Genomic DNA, 27,522 nt, shown 5'->3' with positions numbered 1-27,522 from the left:
AAAATGCCATTTGTCTGAGGTGGTAGGTACTTTCCGTCGAGTTGATCTTTTTTTCGCATCATAATCAGAATAAGCCGCCTAAACGTGCATTTTTGGATATGGCAAATAAATATAGCTTCGAATGCGTCCTAACATTTTCACATCCATCGCCCCCCAGTCGCCCCCTTTGGTGTTTTCGCCCCCTTGTTTCTCAAAATCGCCCACTGGGGGACGATATCGCCCACGTTGGGAGCCCCTGGTTTAAGGTTACCAGTTTACTTTAACTTTAACCAATAGCAAGTAAATAATAGAGGTGGTCAGTAACGAAAAACTTCTACTTGTTTGAAGTACTCAAGTAGTTTTCCTCTACATCTAGTACTCTAATCCACCAATTAGAAAGATAGCCTAGGGAATTTCAGGGCTGTTTTCGCGGAGTACCAACATTTAATGTCCATAGGAGTTAAGTAGTTCGGTTCAGTTCAGTTCGGTTTATTAGCAATTTTTATCAGTTAAATAAGTACAGACAAAAAATGCGATACAATGAAAAGATAAGAAGGTGTCTTTGGAACCAGACACCCACCTTGGCTCAGGCGATGTAAAGGGGAGGCATGCACACTGAATGAAAAGTAAAAGAAGATGGTATGGAAAAACAAGCGACAAAAATGGGGTGGCATGTCATGGAAAGCGAGATCGATAGGTCAGGTCGTGGTCCGGTAATCTTGAGGACGGACTAGTATTTCTTTAGTAGTAATTGCTTGTATCTAGGACCGTAGCTGCCGCACCCCAAACCCCCCAATTTGGTTGGGGGGCGAGCTCGAAGGGGGCTCAAAATTATTTCGTGAATTAACATAAATTATAGAGTATTTTTTGAAAATTTATGCAACTTTTCAAAAATTTTTCGCGCTGTGCGCGATTTCAAGGCGCCAAATATCATGATTTTTTGGTACTCTTACCCCAAGAAAAAAACACGCAAGATTTTTAGAAATGGACATCTCGGCGTTGACCAATACCGCGCCACGACGCACCAAGGCACATAGTGATTTAGGACATATTACATGCGACTCCAAGAAGTGTGCCAGAACGATCGGCAGCGTAAAAACCTTGGCCGAAAAGGACTGCCCTTGCGCTTACCGAAAACTTCGTTATATATACAAAATACATATAGCTTTGATTGTCCATAGCCTAGGCGCCTAAATGACTGGCGCCGAATGTTCCAGTCTTGGCAATCTGAACCTCAGAAGATGAATTCCATCCCGCTGGGAAAAATTATACGCCAATGAAGAAAAACCCATTTGAAATCGTGTGCGTCTTTTAGTTTGCCCGATTCTATATTTTTTGATATAGCAGTTAGGAGGTCACGAAATTACATCATGTAACGAAGTCATACCAACGGGTCCGCCCGCCGAAGATGTTTAATTATTATTTACGGGCCCTACAGTTTCCAAAACACCTCACTCAGCTCTACCGGTAAATCTGATAAAGTGAGCAGAGAGGACAAGAAATTGATAGCAATATATATGCAATTCCCGATCTTACTGACCGAATTTATCATTAATTATCGAAAAATTATGCGCTTTGCGCTGGCTCACTAAACCAGTGGTTCTCAACCTTTTTGACCTCGCGGCACACTTTGAAAATGAAAAATGGTTCGCGGCACACTATCACAGTGGTTCTGAACTCTTTTGGCTTACGGCACAGGTAAACTATCAGGATGCGTATAGCAGCAACCATGGTCTTACAGAGGTATGGTCACTGACGATGTAGGCCTACTTCTACCTTTTCGGAGTAGTGCGGAGCATGGACTGGAGCCGGATTGGATATCCGGCCGGATTTTTACAATTTTGGTAGGACCGGATCGGAGTCGGATCAGTACTTTTTCTGTTACGGCCGGAGCCGGATCGGAGCCGGATCAGTACTTTTTTGATCCGGCCAGAATCTTTATGGATAAGCATGACTTTTATAACTATATAACTACCAACCAACCACACGTAAGTAACCTCCAAGCCAGTGTGAACATAAACGAGGTATATTTATCAATTCACGGAACCTCCGTACTGAGTAGGGCCGGATTTCTGGCCAGACTTTTTCATTTTTGGCCGGACCGGATTGGAGCCGGATCAGTACTTTTCCTGATACGGCCGGAGCTGGATCGGAGCCGGACCAGAGAATTGAACAACCGGATCGGAGCCGGACCAGAGAATTTGTCGATCCGCTCCGCTCTATTTCGGAGCACTCCAGTCGGCTTTTCTCTGCTTGAGTTTTCCTTTATCTCTGCGGACATCTCACAAATACGTCTGCGAATGGTATCATTTGACATGTGAATCGTTTTCGATTCTTCCCAAACATTTCTTTACAATTTTATGGCAGGCCGGAAGAAGAACTTTCTCCGCTTCAGTGTGAGGTTTTGAATTATCAGCTATTATCACATAGCTGGCCTGTTGAGTGCTGAGATCTCGTTTAAACTTCAGGCTGAGCTTAATTTCATAAGATTGGCTGGACAATAAAGTCTGCCCACTACCGCATTGTCGATGTAATTAATCGTCGCATCGAAGAGTCCAATCCCGATTGCCACTAACAAACGCAGAGGCGTAGAGGTGTATTATGCATGGATGCCAAACGCATTTCCGCGCAGATCGTGTAATGGCACCTGTGAGGATATATATATCGGCTTTCAATTAAATAAAAGGGCAAAAGAAAACAGGAAACAAAGGAACATCAACCAGCCATCATCAACCACATTCCGACGGAGCCATAGCGCAGAGGTGGCTGGAATAGAACCACATGGCGCTCAACAATAGAGACCGAGCTAGCGCAACGCGGGCTATCGCTCGAAGACGCCCACGACCGCCCACGCTGGAGGCGCTTGTTAAGGGCCCAAAACTGATTATCTTGATGTGAGGATAATTTACCTTAATAATGTTACTGACAGCCACCCGCACGCAGTTAAAGTTCCAACAAACCACGATAATAAACCTCAGCGGCGGGGAAATTTGTAACTGATATAATTTGATCAACTTTACTTCTCAATTCTCAAATTTGTAGCCTGCAACATAACGTTGCGCCCTGTGCCTACATTTTACCTGGAGTGCTGCCACGCTACCTAACAATCGCAATGTGAATGGCTGGCTATGTTGGCAATTCTAATTTGTAAACGTGAACATCACTTCCAAATGAGTTCACTTCTCGATGGTGAGAATGCCTTCCTAGGTATTGGAGATTTATGTAGGCTGCTACTGTAAAAGCAGTGTCTTACGACAAGTGGCCCGTGGGGTATAAGTTGGCATCTCAGGAATCAAAATAAGTACTATCGGTATGGTGTAAAATGATCATCGATGACGAAAACATGGCAAGAATACGACTACAAATACAAACAGAAGAAGGTCACCAACCTACGTCATGTCCCTGTTCTGCCTCCGGCTCTGATGGGGGTGACAAATAAAAGGTGAACACTTCGGCCACACCTAAATATCACGGACCAATTTCCAGAGTTTAGTTATCACCGTCCTAAATGCTACTATGGGTGGGCAAACTAGCGTATCACACCCATTGACGGTGGAGGCCCCAGTTTGATTCATGGTAGTGCAGTAGCAAGTTACAAAGCGTCGCAGATTTATTAGATTCTCCGCCTCCCTACACGTTACTGTGCTCAGAGCGTCTTTACAATAAAAAGCCCATAGAAGAACCAATCCATGACCTAATTGGGATGTCAGATTGAGCTACTATCAGGAGAGGGCAACTTCTCCAGTCGGCGGGCCGGATATAGAAAAATTAAGTACTGGGCGGGCCGGATTACTGAGTCGATAAATTATTCGCCCATTTATCCAAGTGTGCAAGGAATAAATCGTATTTAATGAATGTATTTTAACAACAGCAATGTCACTTCAATGCCATTTCTCGCCGATAATGACGAAGACAATGTGGATTTGAGAATAGCATTGTCATACAGGCGCCGTCATGTCTGCTTCCAACTGATCAATGAACACACGGTGCAATCCTCAGTTAAGATTTCAAGGCGTTCGATAAGCCCGGTACCCCAAATTTACCAAGATACCAATTTATTAGGGTTGAGTAGGTGACGAGATAGCGTCGTTGTTCAACTGTGTGGCCTAATTAATCTCGATATTTAATTCATGCGACCAGCGTCCTCCACGAAATTTGAAAAGTGGCCCGCGACCTGTTTTGAGTTGGCGACCCCTGTCATAAGCGGTGTCTTACGAAAGCCTAGAAGAGCTTCTTGGAGGTACAGAACTTCAATATACAATTAAATAGTATATTCATATTGAAATGAACCCGAATATTTTCGGCTGACACTCGTCAGGGGTAATCGTCAGCAACTAGTAGAGAATTGGAAAGAACATTGTATATCAACAATCGTATCACAAAATATGACGTCACCAGCATGAAAGCCTAGAAGTGTGCCGTGCTACAAGTCGGCGGTTACGGGTTCAAAAATAAGATATATCAGCCTGGTGTAAATGATCTTTGTAGTCGACAAACACCATGATTACCCCAAACGACATTAGGGTTGAGTACATCGTAAATGCCAATAATGCAAGTCTTCTCGCTTCGACGAGCTTACGCGTAAGCCCCACTCTCGCACGCTGCGGATACATGTGTATAATGACATACAGTCACTAACATTTGACGTAGTAAGCAAGTAGTGGGGAATCTCGGCAGACTGGGGCTGCGGGCCACATTATTATGTAAGATGGCAAACTGTCTGCGGGCCGGACAAAATCCCTACGCGGGCCGGATCCGGTCTGCGGGCCGTATGTTGCCCGCCCCTGTACTAGATTGAGATATCGTAACTACGGTCGCATCGACATTCTTATATCTGTTCACTGCATCGGATTGTGCATCGCGTGTCTTGATCGGGTAAATTCAATAGAAAAACCAACAATGCCACACCCAAAATTTCGATTTTTGTTATACTTCGACATAGTTTACCACATTTGCTCGCGGCACACCTGAGCAGTCCAATTGGCACACTAGTGTGCCGCGGCACACCGGTTGAGAACCACTGCACTAAACAGTACGACTAATTTCGTGGCAAAAGCGATAAACACGATGGGGGGTCGGTTTATCCCCCTATGGGAGCGCAAGACCCAAGTTTTTTGGGAACCTGACGAAGTGCTGTTTCGTTCCTGCCAACGGGTATACGCCCGAAGATGTTTAATTATTATTGAGGGGTCCTACCTTTTCAAATACATCTCACTCAGCTCTACAGGTAAATCTGATTACGTCAGCAGATAGGGGATAAAAATTGATAGCAATATATATGCAATCCCCGATGATACTGATCGATTCAATCATGAATTTTTGATTTTTTTCGCGCTTGGCGCGTTTAGGCAAGAACGGGAGGCCCACTAAACGGACACCCAATATTGATGACAAGTAGCGGTAAAAAGCGGGTAGACAAGGGGGTCTGGGGTCCGGTTTATCACCCTATGGGGGGCTCAAGACCAACGTTTTTTTGGGGGGGAGGGGGGGGGGGGGGGCTGACGAAGTGCTGTTACGCCCCTGCTTGTGTTTCGACTTGAATGTCGCGCTTCGCGCTCAGTAGAGATGGAGCGGCAAATATGTTTTCACGAAAGTATCGGTGAATATGATTTAGGTAGCGCTTTATGTAGTTTAGTTACCACTGCATTTTCACCCATATGAAATATTTTATCGCAGTAAATATGACCACTATAACGTTTGCAACTACCATTTCGCAATATATCAATTACCCATCACTAGCAGCCCACGGCGTGTCCAAATCTGGAAAAGTGGACTGCGAGTTTTTTGAGCGTTAGACCTGCAACAGATAACGCCACTTGATTGACAACTCGGGACACCTCGACTACAACCATCGCGCGTAACCTTTTCCAACTTTATTCGTCGCGATTAGCGGTATTTAATCACACGATTAGCATTCATCCGGATCAGCTAACTTTATTATCTCCGTCTAAAATGCGTCCCGATTAGCAGTTTTTAATCACATGATTAGCATTTTCCCGGACCAGCTAACTTTATTATCTCCGCCCTTAAAGTCATTCAATTCTACTTGTACTTCAAGTAGTTTCAGGTTGATTTTAAAATTACTACTTCTACTTGTACTTGAGTAGATTTTTGCCTTGCTACTTCTACTTCTCATTCAGTAGCTTTCTTCACTACTTTGACCCAAGTAGTAAATATACAGCTGGATCTGTTAGGTTCCGCTCACTTTGAAACGAAGAATCTGTTGTTCCCTTCATGGTTGTGCGTAAGGGCACAGAGCGCATTCAAAATACTGTACTGTTGCGTAATAAACTAATTGCAGATGTGCCATACAGCTGATCATATAAAACTAGGGTTACCATATTTTGAGATTCGAAAAAGAGGACACATTTTACAAGTTACCAAAGATATTTTAACGGACGAGAAAGGGTCATTTAACAATTTTTACGAGAAAGATCATTTGGCTGACTAAGTTCACTTTTGCAACCAAACACCCAAATGATCCACCCCTCGCAAATCGGCTGGCGTTGACCCTTTTTTTAGTCAACCTTGATGCGTCATTTATGATGTTTTTGGCTAGACGTGTGCAATCGTCTGATGGCTCTCAAAACTATAAAGAAGGATGAATTGCCAAAAATGACACTGGGCACCATCGGAGGAAATTGTCGATTTATAGAAAAAGGAAGACAAATCCTGTTAATGGAGGATGTATGGTAACCCTAATAAAACGCTTGTTAGTTATACGTTCGGGTTGTAGTTGTATTGTAGGCTACAGTATTTTCGATACCAAACCGTAACAAATACTGCTACTATGAGTAGGTAACACACGCATATTGGGTTCAAATAGTACTTTTTGATATTCCACCAACGCAACAAACTGCCAAACTGTTGAGGAACCGTATTTAATTTCTTCGTTTACCTTAGTGAGCAATTCCACATTTTCTGTACCAATGTGTTATGCAAGATGCTCACAGCTGTGCCCAATTAAAAGCGACCTTGTATGAGTTCATTGTCGATTGTCACAGCATCGATCCTCGTTGTTTCACTATAATCATTCATATTGTGTTAAAACTAACGAAGTGTCCAGCCCTAGTTATTACTTTGGATTCTCATTTGATTTAATATTAGAAAGATCTGATTTGATTCGAAATGTCTGATTCTAATCGTGCGGCGTTAAAAATCATTTCAATCGAATCGACTGTAACTGTAAACCATATTCAAGTGTATTATGCAGCGCGTTTCCGTGTATTCTCTGTTCATCCGGGATTTTTTCGTAGTGGTAGTGGCATAACATCCTGCATCCTGCCTTTATAATCCAGAGTCTATCCTTTTCCGTCTATCTCTCAAGCGACTAATATGAAAAGAGTTTTGACTTTCGCACTCCTGCTGGCTTTTACAGGTAAGCTCTTTTGTGACTTGCCTCAAACAGGCGTAGTTGTATCGCGTGTGGAATCCCCAATCACGGTATAAATAGGACTTGGTACAATAATCCGAGTACTCGAACCTGAATTGTGTATTGATTATTGTGATTTGAATCGAGTATAAGAGATAAGGGCTGAAATGATACACGTCTCGCCAGCAATAGTTATTTCATCAACGAGAATAATATTTCGATACTATTTCTACTGTTAACCTCGTTAGGTAGTATCGCAGCATATACACAAAATGTAGTACAAAGCTACGCGCATTAGTGGAGATGACATACCTGTGCAGTAGGGTTGATCAAAAATAACTTTTTCTTCAGATTCCAGGGATTCACTGATTAAAGTGTTCGGTTGCTAGGTTGCCTAAAAAACGCTGCACACCAAATTTGGCTCAATTCCAACCAGTGGAAGCCGCCGCAAAGTCAACTGATATTTTTAAATTTATTTTAAAAAAATAAAAAAATTCAATTTTTTCTGTCAACCCCGTGACATTATTGAGTTGTATGCAAAGACGATGCGAAACAAATTTGACGCAATTCCGACCCGTAGAAGCGAAGATATTTCAGTTTTTCGGTAATAATTCGGGAATTTTCCTCCGTCAATGCTATTTATGTTTATCCACAGGTTTAGTCTGCAACAGCTCCTCTTCTGCCGGTTGGAAGTGAGAAAAATTGTGATGCATCGTTCTTTTAGTCGATATAACGATTTCACGGTGTTGACAGGAAAATTTGATGTTTTTTAAAACTTTTTTATAATAAATTCAAAAATTCCAATTGGTTCTGTGGCGGATTCTGCTGGTTTGAATTGAGCCAAATTGGGTGTGCACTGTGCAGCGTTTTTTCGGCAACCTGACAATTCCATGAGTGAAACTATGGAATCTGGAAGAAAAGCTATTTTTGAACAACCCTTCTGTGCAGTCGTGATCGACACGCAGAATTGTCGCAAAGGGCAATGAAATAGGTACATGGTCGAAAAATACTAGATACTCTTAAAATTGTATCCGCAGTGGTCGCATAAAATGTGCATCTTTGAACTTCACACATTAGTCATACCGTCGCGACGTCATCACGAGAGATACTCATAGTCGACTCGAAGCCTAATAAAGTATCACTCGAATCACACCGGCACTGTATTTTGCCACGCCCTTGTTATAAACAACTTTGTTGACATATCCGGAATCTCCAGACAATTTGAATCAACAGCTAATATATAGAGTTTATACGTGTCGATCAACACAGCGGTCACCATGAAAAATCTGTAATCACGTTAATGCAACCAATTATGATTTGGAATTTATGCATTTTTATTTTAACGCGACCGATATCGTATTTTTGTGCCGCTCTTTTTCTCTTGAGCTACTCTCTCGTTTCGCCAGACAGCATTGATGCGTCCCAATGCCAATCTCCATAACAATGAAAAATTCGAGGCTGATTGTGGGGGTTCCAAGGCCGCGAGCGGAATAAAATTTATATCTTCATAATCAGTGCAGAGTCAGCTTTCGATTGATGCCCGTTTTACCAAAGTTTATGCTCGGCAAGCCGGTCAAAAATGACCGTCAAATTGCCTATAGCCAAATGGAAATTTTGACGCGAATCAATTTCACTGAGGCGTGAGATTTGCCTGTGTCGACACCATATAAAACACTATGCTCTAACCAAAAACGGGAGAAAGCGTCGGCCTAGATCGATACCAGTACCCTTTTTCCTAATAATTCCATTGACCCCTTGGCTATATAACTTATTATACGATAAAAGTGTGGATTTCCATATGGAATGGAAAAGTAATATGGCTAAATTCCTGAAAAGTTGCATATTTTGGGCATATTTCGCAGAGCAGAAATTTGACGTGATAGAAAAAAACAGTGGCATTTTTGGAATCAGCATACCAAAATCAGCCTAAATCAAGTGTAAAATCAAAGTCAACAAATTTTTCGTTCGAAATTGTTGCCCAATGCAATCGGCCGGGTTCTAATTTTCACACCGTTTTACTTACAGCTCAGCCGAGCAGTAGTCATCTAACGCGGTTGAAAATCACCGTTCGCGATTATCTTGAAAATACAAAAGAGTGCACAGCACCAAACGGTATGATACCGGTTCCTGGATCGACGAATGAATACGAAAACGGGGGTCTAGTCTGTCGGTTCATGTGCAAAAGTGATAGTGTATTTACGAAGTATTGCGAGGAGCAAGAGTTCAAGGTACTACGCACGTAAGTAATTGTAATGATAAGTAGGCTATTTGATCCGATTTTCTTTTCGTTTAATTGGTCGATTCCACAACGAAATTAACTCGTTATTCCATGCCAAGTATCCCTTATGACATTTTGTGTACCTTAACCGAGGTACCAGGATAAGATAGGTGTTTGTTTATTTATTCGTCGCTGTTCGCAGGCACTTACGCATCATGATTGCATGATGTGCATAAGCCGCAAAATATAGGGTTGTACGGGTTTCTCAGTCTGGCACAACCCCTCCGTGATATCCTGGTAATGCTGAGTGCCAAGTGGAGAGGCCAAGGGCACCAGTAGGGATGGTGTGACTGTGAACGTGAGGATCACGTTCGCGCTCGGCGTGTGAACCTCAGAAAATAGGTGGTTCGCGTTCGCAGACGAACATTGGCAGGTTCTGTACTGTGAACCTCTTAAATGCATTACAGCTATTCGCGTCATTATGACAAATTTGGTTGTAATTCTTAGCATTTCAACTTCGGACCACTCTCTGCACATCACCGACAGCATGAAAAAAAATTCAGCCCTAAGCAAGCATGCATTCTGCCAATTTCCAAGATTCCATTTGCTTTGCTAGAAAAGTTTTCCCGAAATATTCAGCTTTTAGATTTAGTGACTCTCTGCTGTGAGGTTGGCCCGCAATCACACAAGATCAAGAACGAAATAAACTACATGTAGGTAGTCAGAGAATGATCGCTATTCAACCAGTCAATTTTTGACATCAATGTTATTGACATAAAGAAGGCATCGTTGTCTAATGTAAAATATCGAATCCTGCTGGCATTCGGGATCCATCTTTGATTTCATATGTTCTGAATTCATAAAAAAATACTTCCGATTGGCGTGTTTGCTAGTGTGTGACTTCTTTATGAGGTATATTATCCGTAGCAAGTATAGAAGCCGGTTTCTCAATCTAGTATCAATGCAGCAATAGTCAGACGCCTTAACAACACATTCTCTGGTCTAGCCTAGAAAGTCAAGTCATAAGCATGTAATCCCTTGCAATTCCTCGACGAATTTGTTGGCAAAGCGACGGAAGGCATTGATTTCGTAGAATTATTAGAGCATATGATTGTTCCAGCTGATACATTCGGCGATGCGCTAAAAGGCAGCATGTGCTTGAGCATTGTGGCATAATGCGGTCTGAGTCGTCGCTAGGTATCGTGTAGATTAATATACAACTTTACGGAAATGTAGGATTGGAATTAGCAATATGACGCCACGTGACGCCACTTAGGTTCGTGTTCACGTTCGCGTTCACTTAGAACCTTTCAAAAAGGTTTGCGTTCACGCAAACCAGAAACTGCCAGTCGTTCTCACCCGTCCTAGATACCAGTGCTACCAATCAAGTCTTTGCTCTGACCCGGTCAGGGATTTAATCCACGCCTTACCGACCACGAAGCCCCACCATGACGCCATCCCGACGATGCCAGATTAGGATACTTGAATCAGGATTAGATCATTTGCATGTCATTGTTGTTTTCTTAAAATGGTATTAAAATTGCCTCTAATTCATTTGCAGGGAAGGGGGAGAAATCTTTCCTCAACATTGCAAAACATGTGATTTCGGGGAAAGTGATACATGTACCCTTCGCGCATCATTTGGCACGGCGGCAGTAACCAAATATCCTAAGAAAGGTTGCAACTTTGTAAGTGACCCTTCGTTCATACACCTCTGAATATAAAGTGGTTAAGCACCGATATTAATTTATTTACAAGTGAAATTCAGGGCATAGCTTTTCTTAGTTTTAGATCTATTAACTCCAAAATAACTGAATAATCGATTCATATTCGTCACACTCGTCGGGGGTGATATGGCAAGATAGCGTAGTGGTATATTCACAGCTGCAACAACAATGGGTTGCGGGACATCGTCAGCAACTACAGAATTTAAGTCCCAGTGACAGAATTCGTAATTTTGATTCATAGATTTCATTATATTCTTTTTTAACAGGTAAGCATTACTAATTTAAATATATTTGCGCCGAAAAATGACCTTTTTACACAACAGGAAATGCCGTCCGGTAGTCCGGTGATCTAACTGTTTTGATTTGCAAAAGTCTCCTCCTTTCTGGATTCCAAAATTTGGTAACCCTAAATGGGCCCATTGGATTCTGCCTGCTGATCGGACATCTAATTATATATTTCTTGAGTCGTCACATCTAATGATCAAAACAGCACTCACTACTTTGCAAATTATGTTGACTTTGATTTTCCATTGCAGAAGAAACACTGCAGAAAGATATGCTCAGAAACCACGAATTCTTTTTTGAACTGTGACGTCTTTGAGTTAAGTAAGTTGTAATTTCGGAGATTACTGAATTGATGGGCAAACTGTATGTATAGCTTTGGCGTACTATCAACAGCGGGGGTAGGCTATGCATCATATTAGTCCTCTGTACCAGACTTGGACAACTAGAAACTTTTGTAAGTTGAACTAGAATTAGGATAAAAGCGATACATTTTTTCTAAATTAGACTAGAAGGAGAATTATATTTATTAAGGGTTTTCCAAGTCAGATTAGAATTGGAATTACTGATTTAGGGATACTTGGAAGTTGAATCAAGTTGAATTCATATCAAATCAGAGCTCAAGCTCGTATTAAGCATGTGAATGGCAAATGTCTGTACAGCAAGCTTGGCTCGTTTTGCTCTGCCGAACTCTCCCATAACTGTCCTGTCGCATTTTCCAGAAAACCAAAATCGAGGTTAGAATTAAAATTAAATCATAGATAGATTTAACTAATGATATTAGAATTAGAACTAAGGCAATGAAGCATTAACCAAATTTTCATAGAATTAGATTACCAACATTTCGCTGTAATTAGTCTGATTAGAAAACTGTAGAATTATCTAGTTTTCCTAGTGTTCTCCGTATCACCATTGACAGTAATAATTTGAGAAACTGTCGCATGGTAAAAGTCATTAAGATTTTAAGATGAGATAACTAATCATCCCGCTTTTAGTGAGAATTCATTCAGAATATTTGCGACTTTCCGAATTATCGAGAGACAATGGCATAATGACAAGGCGCTTTGTAAATAAAATTATTCCAATTCAAGCACATATTGTAAATGGACAGTTTCGCTGTAGAACGTTCATTTATAGCAGGGGTGGGCAACATACGGCCCGCGAGGGGATTTTGTCCGGCCCGCGGACAGTTTTCCGTTTTACAAGATAATGTGCCTCGCGGCCGCAGTCTGCCGAGATTCCCCACTACTTACTTACTAGGTCAAATTTTAATGATTGTATGTTATTATATACGTGTATGCGCAGCGTGAGAGAGTGGGACTTATGCGTAACTTCGTCGAAGCAATATGACTTGCTTTATCGGCATTCACGATGGACTCAACCCTTATGTCGTTTGTCGTAATCATGGTGTTTGTCGACTACAATGGTCATTTACACCAAGCTGATATTTCTTATTTTTCATTCCGTAACCGCCGACTTGTAGCACGGCACACTTCTAAGCTTTTGCAAGTCACCGCTCATGCCAGGGGTCGCCAACTCAAAACGAGTCGCGGGCCACTTTTCAAATTTCGGTAGAGGATGCGGGGCGCATGAAATCAATGTCGAGATTAATTAGTCCACACAGTTGAACAACGACGCTATCTCGTCACCTACTCAACCCCAATGAATTGATATCTTGGTAAATTTGGGGTTACCGGGCTTATCAAACGCCTTGAAATCTTAATTAGGGATTGCACCGCGTGTTGAATGATCAGAGAGAAGCAGACATGCCGGTGCCTGTATGGCAATGCTATTCTCAAATCCACATTGTATTCCTCATTATCGGCGAGAATTGGCTTTGAACTGACATTGCTGTCGTTAAAATACTTTCATTACGTACAATTTATTCCTTGTACATGTGGACAAATGGTCGAATAATGTATCGATTCAGGAATCCGGCCCGCCAAGTAGGCTACTTAGCTTTCCTATATCCGGCCCGCCGACTGGAGAAGTTGCCCGCCCCTGATTTATAGTTACCGGTTGATATTAATTAGCCAAACACCGTGGCACACAAGGCCTTGGCGACAAGCACCACTATTACTTCCAAAAAATCAGTACTAATTGCATTATGGCTTGTGAAGCATTGCTTGTACATATATTGCAGTGGTTTCCAACCTTCACTAAGTCGCAAAACAGTTATGTTAATCTCCAAGCCTTCATGAAACCCTATGCTCTTCGCCAATGCTGGAGAGCACAGCGTTGTGCTGACGTAAAGTTTTTAAAACGTGATTGCTAAACTGTGTGGCCTATTTATAACTTTATCAGAATAATGCGCCTCGCAGCTGTTATGAAATTGGCCCGCGACCCGTTTTGAGTTGGCGACTCCTGCTCTAGTACAATACGTGCAAGAAAACGGTTGCATACTTTGCATTTCTGGTTTATATCATATTTTTGGAGGTACACCGGTCCGACGAATATTTTTTGAAATTTTACCGGTCCGCAAGGTGAAAAAATTTGAGAACCACTGCTCTAGATTACCGGTGCATAAAATGAACTGTGCAGAGCCATGACCGGAATACAACTTATACATTCGCAACGAGTACCGCTGCAGCTTTCAATTGATGAGAATTTTATCAATTTTCGCGCTCGGCATGCCGGTCAAAATACCGTAAAATTGCCTTTGTCCAAAGGGAAAGTGTGACGTAGACCAATCGCAGTGAGTCATGAAATTTGCTTGTGTCCACGCGATTGCACGACACTATGGTCATAATATTGTTCAAACACAACAGCGTGAAAAAATTGGGTGATCGGCCCGTATCGAACATTACAAGCTTTTTGCCTACGCATTGGCATATTTTCAAACATACTGCTATCTATTTGACAATTGCATTGCTTCCAGCTCGCGATTATGACACATGCAACACATGTAATGCTCTATGCAAGGAAATACGGAGAAAGGTGAGCAAATAATTTACCATTGAAGAGTATCTCCATATTGAAAAGCACCCGAATATTATTGGCTGACACTCGTCAGAGGTAATCATCCGCAACTGATAGAGAATTGAAAAGAGCATTGTATATCAACAACCGTATCAAAAAAATTGACGTCACCAGCATGAAATTTAGAATTCGAGGGCTTTCAATGTACTATTTTTAGATCGTATACGAAATCCTTTTGTTGACGCAGCCTTGGCTGGTGTATTTTGATAAAAGTCGACTCCAAGGCATACAAATGAAAGTGTGAACGGCCGGCCCCTCCCAACGACATGAAATCTGTCATCTCGACAATTTTTCGCTCAAGCGGGATTATCGATCGTATGTTTGCCAATGGCTGAATTTGTGGCCTTTGATTGCTCAGAATCAAGCTTGAGGGAATGAGTCATGGGTGAGCTTTTCCCCGAGCGTGATGCACGTGTTCTAATAGATTAAGGGACATGCTATTTTATGTGTTCCTGCTAACGCTTTGACGTTCTTCCCACGTAGCCACAATCACAGTGGCACTTATATTCGTACACTACATTACTTTGTTGAAGTGCATGAAGCATTGGGTTGCCATACGTCCAGTATTTGTCGCACATGTCCGTAATTTCACTGTGAAAACGGCGTCTGGGAGAAAATTCTAAAACATGCCCAAATCTCCGGAATTTTGAAGGCTTGAAGTAGGCTCAATTTTTTAAAGTAAATAAACATGAATAATACTATTTTTAAGCAGATTTATGCGATTTGAAATTTTTCGTCGCGCTGCGCAAGATTCAAAGCAATATATCTAGTTATAATTATGGGGACCACGCAAAATTGCAATAAAAAAAAAATCACTATCATTTGCTGAAATAAGTGTAATTGTAATCGCAATTATAACATAACGGTTGATGCCCGAGAGTTGGTTATGGCATGCTAAATGCTTTAGCTCAGTTAAAGACAATAGTTCTAAACCTGGACGCCGTTTGCCTCTATTCTGCGGATCGCGAATATGTTGGACGACATCAGCTTCCAAAATACACCGCGAGTAAGACTGGGCAATCTGACTTTTTTTTAATAATCAGCTTATCATTTTCAAATTAGAAATGAGCTCGCGTCCATAAAAAATGGTAACCACCGGATGTGCAATCTACTGGTGTATTTTACAACAATATATGGAAGAACCAATATTATCGACAGAATTCCTTCGCAAATTTTAACAAGCAGATGCATATAGTAAGCCAACAAGAAGTTGCATCGATTACCGTAGCGTGGGCCAAAGATTAGTGCTTTTTTAAGCTTGAGAGCGCTGAAAAAATATTGTTTCGGACCTGATTACAACACCGGCTCGTAAAGAAATCTGTTGCAGACCCAAGCAATCACCAGAGGCCATATTAGAGATGGCACAATTCCAAACCGATGTTTCACTCCATTCCTGTGTGAAGTCAATAGGCGAAGCTTTGCTTGTGTGATGTCATATTGACTGGCAATGTGTTCATATCTCGTTGTAAAATCCGCTAGTGGGGGCTAAGAGTGTCCGGAATCTGATCCACAAAAATATGGTAACCCTAATGAACCACGTCTTTACGTGTTGCAGGGATCTGCACGCTGTCGTAAAAACCACGTTGCCAAATGTTACAAACTCGAGCTATCAAAGCTGGCATCCAAAGAGTGTTTGCGGCCTGATGGAAAATTTCAAATGCTTTACTTGTAAATCCAGCATCAGTTAACTAAAACGAGACAATTTGCTCACGTGTCAAGTGTGAGGAGTGGCCCCATTAATCTTTAGAAGCTATCTTTACGTCATATCTACAATGGGATTTATTTCCAGTTATGTCCCTCCCAAATGTGTTGACAAGATGATAGCTTTCTATTTGCATAGCTGAAGTTTTCACATTCATTTATTTTCAGAAATGTGGAAAGACATGCAGAATATGCGGAAGTAAGTATTGTAAGTCTTTAATGGCACAAGCATCCAGACTCTCCTCTGTCTTCGGGTCGGAATCGTCCAGGGGTTCTTAACTAAATCAGGGATCGCAGAATTTTAGCAGTTATTTGGGGATGGTCGGATTCTAAATTGCAAGGTGCCCAATGACACATGGAGATCAGAATCAGACAAAAATTAGAATTAATGAATTTATGAAAACATGGAAATTCGGTCAACTTCAAGTCATATCAAATCAGAGCGCACGCTCAAATTATGCACGAGAATAGCAAATGTCACCACAGCAAGCATGGCTCGTTTCGCACTGTCGCACTGCCCTGTCGCAAAAATTAAATTAGAAAATAATTAGAGCATAGAAAGGTTTCACAAATGAGATGAGATTAAAATTAGATAATCAACATTATGCTTTAATTGGCAATTTCAAGACAAGATGACTATTGCCAAATCATTAGAGCAAGTTTTCGTTAAAGTTAAATCCGTGGAAAGTTGCACTCATTTTGCACAAAAGTTGCAGTATTTACATATAGTGCCAAATATTTCCAGTAAAAAGTTAGTTGCATGAAAAATCGGAAAAACCCGCGAACACTTGCACGAAAGACCGAAAAAGCTGCATGGGAAAATGGAGAAAAGTTACAATATAAGACTCCTCCAAACCGCCTAAAACACCATACTACATAACCTCTGAGTATTTAGGAAGCTGTAAAAAAGAGTTGCAAAAACTTGACCTACTAATCATCAACATTTTAGTGTGAATACATTCAGGATATATGCCATCACCATAATAAATGGGGGCATGTCTGAAAGAGTTTGAGTAACACTGCCGTATATGTTTAACCTGCTTCACCCAGCCAGATTCCATTCAGCCCCAAATCTGGTTTAGACTTTGAAATCCGTACAAAGCTATATCTGCACATTCCTTGTCCAGCGGCAGATGCACATCATGCCAGGGTTGTAATGACTCGAGTCACGACTCGACTCGTGTCCGACTCGAATCATGATTTTTTGATGACATGACAAAATACGGAAATGACTCGACTTGACTCGAATCAATCTGTATATTGACTCGACTTGGACTCGAGTCATTGCGCATGACTGGAGCCAAGTCATATGACTCAAGACTCAGGTGGGCAAGACCGACATTTCATTGTAATCTCGGAGAATAGTAAAGTAGCCACACTATTGGGATTTCGTCTGTTAGTACCGGTACTTGAATATGGGACCAGAAACTGCTAAAAGACCCTTTTGAATTGGTTACAAGCCTGCATCATCCACTCATGGTATGTGTATGCACATATCGTGTGTATGTATATCATGAGTAAGTGTATATGCCGCAAAAAGCAAGGGCAGAAATCAACTACTTCCTTTTTTTCGTTACTTTTAAAAAGTTGTGCGATCGGCTCATATTGAACATTACAAGCTTTTTGTCTGCGCATGCGCATGGTATCTATTTGACAATTGCATTGTTTCCAGGTCGCGATAGGAAGCAATGCAACGGCTGTGAACATACATGCATTGATTGGAGAGAGGTGAACGAAAAATTTACTTAATATTATAAACTCGATCTTCGAAACCTGGCATCCAAATAGTATTTGAGGCCTAATGGAAGATTTCGAATGCTTCACTGGTAAATCCAGCATCGTTTGACTAGAACGAAACAATTTGCTTTCGTGTCAAGCGTGAGGAGTTGCCCCATTAATCGTTAGTAGCTATCTATATGTCGTATTTACAATGGGAGTCATTTCCAGTTATGTCTCCTCCAAAAGAGAGAGAGAGAGAGAGAGAATCTTTATTCGTATACATTACATATCAACATTACACTACAAAAATGTAACAGTGAAATGCGACATGCAAGGTAGACGGGAGGCTCGATATGATAAAGTCTTCAGAGCCGAGCCACCCAGGACAGGATCAATTTTCACAGTTGATAACTAATAAACAAAACAAAAAACAAAAATTAACCAACGAACGAAAAGAAAAATAAGACACAGTATCATGGACCAATTCGAAATACAATGCAAATACAATTTAGCCGTAGTTAAAGATAAGGGAATGAGAACGTTGTTTTTTAAATGCACAAGAGTCTAAATTGCGGAGATTAGGTGGCAGCTTGTTGCAAACATTGACACCAATAAAACTGATCGAATTTTGTACTAGACTGGTAGAGTGGTGTTGCACAGACAGAGACAAGTTAGAAGAAAATCTGGTATGATGTTGGTGGGTATCTGAAGGTATCTTGAACAGATTATCAAAATATAGTGGTAGTTCACCCTGATGATAGCTATGCATCAATTTCATAACCTCAAATTTGAAAATGTCTTCCACTTTCAATATTCCAACGCTTCGATACATGCTATTACAATTTTCATATCTAAATTTCCGACAGCGAATTAGTATGGCTCGGTTTTGCAAGACTTGCAATTTCTGCATGTTTTTTGGCAGCAGGTCCCCAAACTAGGATCCCATAAATGAGATAGCAGTGAATTAAGGCATAGTAGACTGATTTGAGAGTTTGATGAGGAATTAAATTTTTAAGGCGATAGAGAGTCCCGACACCACGCTATATTTTAGTTTTTATATTGATGATATGATCAGACCATCCGAGTTTATCATCAATGATACTGCCAAGATATTTAACAGTTTTATGTGTATCAAGATGTGCGTTATTTACTATAATTCCACTGCGATTCACTTGTGTATGAAACACGAGAGTTTTGGTTTTGGAGGCATTGAGCTGAAGTTGGTTTGATGCCATCCATTTTGACACTGTCGATATCTTGGTGTTAATCTTGTGAAATGCATCAGATAAATTTTTACCGGGTATAACTAGACTGGTGTCATCAGCAAACAGCGTGATGTCATCGTCAAGTAAATGACCAATCAAAATGTATTGTCGCTATGCATACCACAAGTTTTTACATGCATTTATTTTCAGGAATGTCAGAAGGTATGCGGAAAATGCCCACGTAAGTATTGTTTGTCTTTCAATGCACAAGCATACAGACTTTCCTCCATCTTTTGGTCGGAATCTCCCAGGGGTTCTTAAACTGTGGCCCACGTACCCCTTATGGGTCCGTGAACGTCCATTATCTAACTACATCAATACAAACTATATAAAACCAGACTATTATTTTTGGTTAATGACTCCATGAGTCAAGCAGTTGCTATGACTTGTCTAATCATTAGCAAGCTAATTTAGGCATGCAGTAGCATAAATAGAGTTGAGCTTGATCCGGAAGGGATCCGCGATCAAAAATTCTAAGAACACCCGTCTTGAAATGAGCATTGATAATTGAAATACGTGTACCTACTACCTGTGATGAATTACGAAAATTTAACCGCGTCAGTTGCAATAATGTATTTCCAAATAAGCGATCGCATAATTTTAGCAGTTACTCGGGAATGGCTGGGCTCTAAATGGCAAGGTGACCAAATGACACATGGCGGGCGAGTCGTCAACGATATATTCAGTTATCATGACGCAAGAGGCTTTTTCACACGGTAGTAACGATAATTGCACTCTTACAAGTGATGCGACCTACTGCGAAATCTACCTTTTATATGCTATTCAAAGTCCAAATTCACAAAAATAAGTAGTTTTGCCTACAAACGGTTCACGAAACAGCCTAAATAGTTTAAAACACGAGCGCTTCAGTGAGTAGTAAGAGAGAGAGAGAGAGTCTTTATTTTCATCCAACCAAAATACATAACACACGGCAGTGATGGTGGTACAGAAAATATGCTTGCACAGTAAACAAAAGATTAGTGCCTTGCCCTTATGCAGTTGCACATAGCTTATAGGCCATGCATACCCAAGTCATAAATTACATTATGCATCTTGACCGTGGCTGCTAGCGCTCGAATTCGGCGTTTATCTCCAGTACTTTTACGTTTTTCGTTTTCTCCAGTACATTTCTGTTTTTCCTTTCTCATTCAGGATATACATAAACATAGTCTTTTGACGTTATAAGATAAATGAACCTAATAACTCTACAATTTCGTACAGGTGGCGCTATATGCGATAAATGCTTCGACAACGGAATTATTACTAAATCATCAAACTGTCAATATGCTACACAATTTCGATAGTATGATGACCTTTCAACATGACCTTCGGCCGGTGAAAGAATAAGTCTTCCGATAATATTTGCATTTACTCTAGATTATCTCTATACTCGGAGTGATTTGAGACTGATTTTACTAGTATTGTTGAATTTGATTAATTGTGTAAACTATATTTCTTCGCGATGAGCATTACCCAATTCTTGGTGAATATAAAATAGCCATTTTATATTGGCCTTCCAGAAATAAGCCGATTTAATATTTCAAAATACAAATCCTCGTCAGTTCTTGAGATTTAATCCCAAAACCAGTGACCAAACCGAAATGAAGATTTTATTTTGTATCATGTCCAAATCCAAGTCCTGTGATTGCAGCATTTCGTTAAAAGTCTAAGAATAGCAAATGATTTGAAATTCCATCTCCAAGTCCAGATCCTGTCCAGATCTTCAAATCCAAGTTTAAATGCCTGTTATCGCTGAGACTTGTACGACTTAACAGATGGAGCTTCTCGCTTCTCTTTCTACCGACACTGCATCTATATTGCAACGTTCATAACTCTGCCTTTCGTACATTGTATGCCTTTGTGACAGAGTTGTGAAAACTACTTGACTTTCAAAATGCGCAGTTAGAACTACAACCACTCAGTTTGCGAAATTCGCAAGTAGGCCTACAACCGAATTTGAAACTAGAACGAGAACTACTCACCTTTCAAAATCCGCAACTAGAACTAGAACTCGAACTACTCAAAAACGAGTAGCAAGCTTACGGTGGTCAGATTGGTGGCTTGTACAAGCCTCCACTGTGAACGACTTGCACATAAAAAGTTTTAAGTTTTCAGGCTTGGTATCCATTCATCTATATATATGATATAAATATATGTATGTGTATGTGTGTGTTTGTGTATGATATGTATGACATAGAAAAGGATACGAATAAAATATTTCAAGTGGACAGAATTTTACTCAATTTCCGAATTTGAGCCAGTCGTTCGCGACCTAGCTGATAATGCCTCCATACCGAACTGTATTTTCGAGGAGATAGAAAACTAATTCTGTCATAGAATGTAGGGAATGAAGCACTTAGTTGAACTTACTCATATTGTTATACAAAGAGTTGCGGAGATCTGAAAAGGGGATTTACATTTATATTAGTATATATCGACATTAAATCAGAGGTGATCAAAGTTTAGTCGCCGTCTCGAGTAAGAGTAGGTTATTACCAGGATCGTAACAGCACTTCGTCACCCCCACAAAAAAACCGTTGGTCTTGGGCCCCCCCATATGGTGATAAACCAAACGTCAGGTGGCTTGGCCCCTCAGAACCCCCAGAACCTTTGTCAGGTATGCCGCGGACAAATAATCTACTGTTTAGTGAGGCGCATTACTCCGCCAGCACGCGCCATGCGCGAAAATTTTAAACAATTCATGATCGAATCGGTCAATATGATCGGGAATTGCATAGATGTTGCTATCAATTTTTTATCCTCTCGGCTCACGTAATCAGATTTACCGGTAGAGCTGAATGAGGTGTCTTGGAAAGTTTAGGGCCTGTAAATAACAATTCAACATAATAGTGCAGTATAATAACTTCATTAGGATGTTGTTTCGCGACCTTTAGTTTAGGGCCGGTAAATAATAATTCTAAATAATAGTGCGGTATAATAACTTCATTAGGATGTTGTTTCGCGACCTCCTGTCCGCTATGTCGAAAGGTAATGAAATAGCCCAAACGTAACAAACTAAAAGAAGCACACGATGTCAAAATGGTATTTCTTCACTGGCAATTACATTTTCCTTGTGGGTACACATTTGTCTTATGAGGTTCAGATTGCCATGACAGGAACATTCGGCTCCAGCCAGATAGATGCATATGGACTATTAAACATATAGGTCTATGTATATTAGGGATGATAAGTGAGGTTCACGTTCGCGTATAGTGCGTAAACCTCAGATATTTAGAGGTTCACGTTCACAAACGAACCTTGGTAGGTTCTGCACAGTGAGCCTTTTCCATATATTACAATTTTTCATGTCATTATAACATCTTTAGTTGAAATTCTTTGCATTTCAACTTCGGGCCACTCTATGCATGGTGCTAGATGTCAGTAGTATAGTAGATCGATCGCATAGGGCCATTGTTTCTTATGGGTGCGGCGGCATACTGCCGAGAAATCGAGGGTGGCATGGTTACCTTTTCAGGTATAGGAGGGTGTCGCATGGTGTCATTATAGAGATTGTAGGATGGAGTGACGACCCATTGTTCTAAGTTTAGATCCGTCACTCTTGATTTTGCGTAGTCAAATTCCGTTGCGAAAGTCCGATTGTCCTATTTTACATGTAAAAGTATATGCGATTTTGGAAATACATCGAGGAATTTAACTGCCGAAAAAGGGTGGAAATATTCTAGCTAGAGGTTTAAAATTTTGCAGGTTACGAGGAAACATCAATATGTTCTCACTAAAAACTTTTCACAACTGTCCTCCCCCAGAACACGTTTGAAATCAATTCCCCGCAATGCTTTATTCCGCAATTTGTTGGAATCCCGTAAACTCGTAGACGATGCTATAATTGAGAAGGCTTTATGCGGTAACTGAGTGGCCGTTGAAAGTCGCTGATACCGATACAAAACTGCCCAAACTATTTTCTTTGCATAAGCCTTAAGCAACCGATGAAAAAAAAACGAATAGCCTACAAGGAGAGCGAATTAAAAAGAGCAAATAAAAGATTATCACTACATCCGAAAGATCAATATCGTACATTGCTACATCCGGCGTTAGGCCGATGTGAATGTTACAGTGGAAGACTGTTCTACTTGTTCGTTTCGACATCTTCCTTTCTGTTCACTAGGATACATCGCAGTGTCTTATTTCCCGTATGACATTTCGCGTCGTAAGCAGATAAAAATAATAGAACCGGCAGTGCAATTATGGTCAACAACTGCGCTATCCCTGAATGTAGTTATGTGAACAATCCGCATAGCGATCAATCGTGTAAGAGGTCCTTGTTCACGGTACTAAGACCAGAGCTGTTAAGGAATGAAGCGGGGCAGAAGCAGCACGCAGCAATGACCAGCCTTGTTCTTTCTATCAGGGACCCCTCAAAAGGCGACCGTATCAAGACGTTGCTCCATAAGGAGACGTAAATAAGAAGCTGTCTTAACTTCAACAGATTTAACAGAGTAATTTATAATAGAGCCGCGATCTGCGAGAATCGTTTTGGGGAGATTGATGTCATTCAGCTCAAAAGCAGAAAGCAACTCAAAGTGGGGGCTCTGCCTAAGCTAAATTTGCCCGAAAGATGTAGCACAACCATAAAGGTGTGCGTGGTAGAGAGAGAGAGAGAGAGAGAGAGTCTCCCCCTCGGATCAAGAAACCTATCATGCACCAAACGATTGCAATCGATATATTTATTCATATAGAAAATGACCATTACTCGGTCGATATCAATTTTCTCAGTTGGTGACGGGAGCTTATGCATTTTCCCATGCTTCTTGAGTTCCCTTACGGTGGGAAATACGGCTTCACATACATCACAACTGATTCTACTCCAGTCATCCAATCCTTCGAAGCATTGGGAAATTTACTCCTCTGTGATTGATCCCCAATCCTCCCACAATGATTCCTCGGCCATAACTTTCACGTAACAGTATCGGTTGTAAAGGAATCAAAACTTCTCTGCAAACATAATGCTCAGAACGTTATTTCCGTTGAGCTAATGAAATAACAATTACAATACTGGAACAGATTCTGCTGAATGGCGCGCTTGAGATTACAAGATCATGATCTGCATACCCACTTCGCCTACAATGACATGCCGTTTCATTTTCATCGCCTGTCCTTTTATTGTTATCTACGTGTACCACTTATAATAGCTATTATACAATATATCATCGCTGGTATTCACTGACCGTGCGTGCTGCGCAGCGATTATACTGGTATTCATCGCTTCGTACGGCACACAAACGCAAGATCGTCACGCAAGTATCCAAGATATTAACTAATCAGACCACTCATATGGCCATATCAAGTAGGGCGGTTCAAAAATAACCTTTTTTCCTTAATCTTGCGGGTTACTTGATTAAATCGTTAGGTTGCCTTAAAAAATGACGCACACCAAATTTGAATTCATTCCAACCAATATTCGCGGATTTCGTGGAGTTTGAAAATTTTGAATTTGCCTAAAAATGCAAAAAAAATTTTTTTTTCCAATTTTCCTTCCAACCTTATGAAATTGTTGCACTGTCTTCAAAAACGATGCAAAACAAATTTGACTCAATTCCAAGCTGCAGAAGCCGAGTTATTCAAGTTTTTTGATGTTAATTATGGGATGATCCACCAATCAAGGATAATCCCAGAATTATCAAAGAAAAACTGGAATAACTCCACTTCTACGGCTTCGAATTGAGTCAAATTTGTTTTGCATCGCTTTTGAAGACAGCGCAACAATTTCATGGGGTTGGCAGAAAAATTTGAAAAATTTTTTTTTTTGCATTTTCAGGCAAATTCAAAATTTTCAAACTCTACGAAATCCGCGAATATTGGTTGGAATGAATTCAAATTTGGTGTGCGTCATTTTTTAAGGCAACCTAACGATTTAATCAAGTAACCCGCAAGATTCCGGAAAAAAGGTTATTTTTGAACCGCCCTAATATCAAGACATCCTATAGTCCCAGATTCCTTTATAAGTATTCAACCTCCAATATGCCGACTAGGGCTGGGCAAAATCGAGTACCTGGGTGATTCGATTCTGAATCACGTATTATGCTTCGAGTCGAGTCGAGTATTCGAGTATCAGAAATTATGACGTTATAACAGAATGTAATATATCTAAGTTCAAATATGCCCCTTTTATGCTACCATAAAGACTATTTGGCCTGTTTTGCAACACATTAAAGATACTTAGTATTTGTTTCGACCATTCCGATTTCATTGCACTTTGTGACAATGTTGTTGGATGATCATGACTTCGGAAATGTGATATTTCCAGTAACGTTCATAGCTTTCTATTAGTACTTTATACCGCGTTTCGTATGCTACGATAAGGCCAGTCGTAGTCTCAAGGCTTCCACAGTGGAAAATAGTATCGGAACTGTAACTCTCTTTGATAAATTAACTTTCAGTGACGAGGAGCATATGATTTCAGTACTCGAAAAAATCATATTTTACTACTCGACTCGAATCAACAAAATTAATACTCGATTCAGATTCGAGTACTCGAATCATTGTGCCCAGCCCTAATGCCGACCCATTCCCATCGACAAATATGCATTAAACCATAATGTCCTGCTGTCCTATAATTAAACCAACCAAGAGCTCAACTTTTCACCGTCTGAATTCGATATGGTATTGATAGTCGCGCTCGTAACAATGGGTAGCTAACTACGCAAAGCGGTGCGTGACCAATTTAAAGGGAGTTAAAAATTATTGCGCGCAGTTGAAATAGTGTACCTCAACTTATAGAGATATTTAGGTATGCATAATGCACTAATACTGGTATAATATAAAATATTAATAGTATTACTGGCAATATTACCATACATATATATTTTTACCAAATAGTTGCTGCAAAATCACGCTAACAAAATATGTAGCAGATGAATATCAACTGGTCATTTAAATCAGTCGTCACTCCATCCTACAATCTCTAAGTGCCATTGAGTCTTATGGACGCGGTGGCAAGTCGTACTTTCAGGCATAGGCTACGACGGCATGGTGCCGTGAAAACCCGGGGTGGCATGGTTACCTTTTCAGGTATAGGCGCGGTGACATGGTGACTCTTTCAGGTATAGGCTGTTGACGATGAAATGTGAACTAACGTTGCGGGTACAGGCTGTGGCGGTGAGGTAGAGTTGAACATGTATCAACTAAATAGTCACGTGATTGGTGTATACTTGATGTGCATATCGCTGATTATTATACATGACCGATTCGAGTTAATCCTAATGTTGACGGTGAATGATATATCGATATATCATTGTTCTTATGGCTGCGATCGTGAACTAATGTTTATTCAAAAAGGTGTGAATTAGTTTGCTAAATCTAGGAATCACTGGCATGGTATTATTTTGGTAATTAGTTTGCCATAGAGTCGTCGCAGACGGCGATTCGAAAACCAACAATAACCGCGCTCGCAAACTAACAATTCAAAAAGGTGTGAAATAGATTGCAAATCCTACGGTTGCTGACAAGATAATGCCCCAGACATAGCGATCTCTCACTCACTACACAACTGAAGTTGATTCGTATTCGAATGCGTAAATCTATCACCTCGACATCAAGATTTGAAAACAACAACTTGATGCTTCATGTTCTAACTCTAATTGTAACGAATAACAGAACCGCAACCGGCGGGATTTGAATACCAACAAATGGTCATTTATTTCTGCTCTAACCCGAAGATAACGATGATTCAAAAAGGTGTGAAATAATTGTTAAATCCTACGGTCGCTCACAGTATAATGCTTAAGACTTAGACATCAGACTCAGACTCAGACTCAGACATCTTTCACTCGTTACTCAACTGAAGCTGAATCGTATCCGATTGCGTAAATTTGTTACTTTGAAATCAAGTTTCGAAAACCAACAAATTGTCACTTTCTCATCCGCTATTACGAATAGTGTTTCTCACTTTTATTGTTCACATATTGATTTGAAACACGTAAACTCATGAACTCCTACAACTTCATTAGCAATCCAGTTATTTGGAGGCGTCGGAATCCATTCGCGTGATGCACTGTAGGTAAATTGAGATAAATCGAAATGAAATATTTTGACTTTGGCATAGTGTGAATTGAACAAACATGACTACCAACTTTCAACCCAGTTCCATTTCGAGATTATACGCATATTGATTCGAAACAAGTAATGAAACCTTACAACTCTATTCGCGACCCGGTTTCTGTTTGTCAAATAGAGTTTCAGTAAATACTATTGCCATGATGTCGCGATATTTTAATGTGTTACTACACACAATAGAGTCAATCAATGAAATATCACCCGTTGTTT

General features: G+C 40.6%; 1 protein-coding gene across 2 annotated transcripts; it reads left to right on the top strand.

Moving 5' to 3' along the window:
- The first annotated feature begins 7,223 nt into the window (after positions 1-7,223).
- LOC145437717 (uncharacterized) lies at positions 7,224-21,475 on the top strand. Of its 2 annotated transcripts, XM_080314993.1 has the most exons (9): positions 7,224-7,357; positions 9,377-9,590; positions 11,131-11,257; positions 11,833-11,902; positions 14,457-14,515; positions 16,427-16,457; positions 17,931-17,986; positions 19,393-19,423; positions 20,464-21,475. In XM_080314993.1, exons 1-9 carry the CDS (start codon positions 7,315-7,317, stop codon positions 20,544-20,546), a joined length of 714 nt encoding a protein of 237 aa, XP_080171119.1. In that variant the 5' UTR covers positions 7,224-7,314; the 3' UTR covers positions 20,547-21,475. The 2 variants fall into 2 exon arrangements, with proteins under 2 accessions (XP_080171119.1, XP_080171120.1); XM_080314994.1 differs by lacking the exons at positions 16,427-16,457; positions 17,931-17,986.
- The last annotated feature ends 6,047 nt before the right edge of the window (positions 21,476-27,522 follow it).

This window comes from Botryllus schlosseri, chromosome 4, assembly GCF_051294905.1.
Source record: "Botryllus schlosseri isolate E-star chromosome 4, Bs_hap1, whole genome shotgun sequence".
In the NCBI taxonomy this organism is placed as follows: domain Eukaryota; kingdom Metazoa; phylum Chordata; class Ascidiacea; order Stolidobranchia; family Styelidae; genus Botryllus; species Botryllus schlosseri.
This window is presented reverse-complemented; position numbering and strand designations above follow the sequence as displayed.

Bases quoted from the DNA above. Each gene is read 5' to 3' on its own strand.
- LOC145437717 (XM_080314993.1), top strand. From the start codon at position 7,315: ATGAAAAGAGTTTTGACTTTCGCACTCCTGCTGGCTTTTACAG. The intron at 7,358-9,376 runs GTAAGCTCTTTT...TTTTACTTACAG, and splicing joins ACTCCTGCTGGCTTTTACAG to CTCAGCCGAGCAGTAGTCAT. The intron at 17,987-19,392 runs GTGAACGAAAAA...ATTTATTTTCAG, and splicing joins CATGCATTGATTGGAGAGAG to GAATGTCAGAAGGTATGCGG.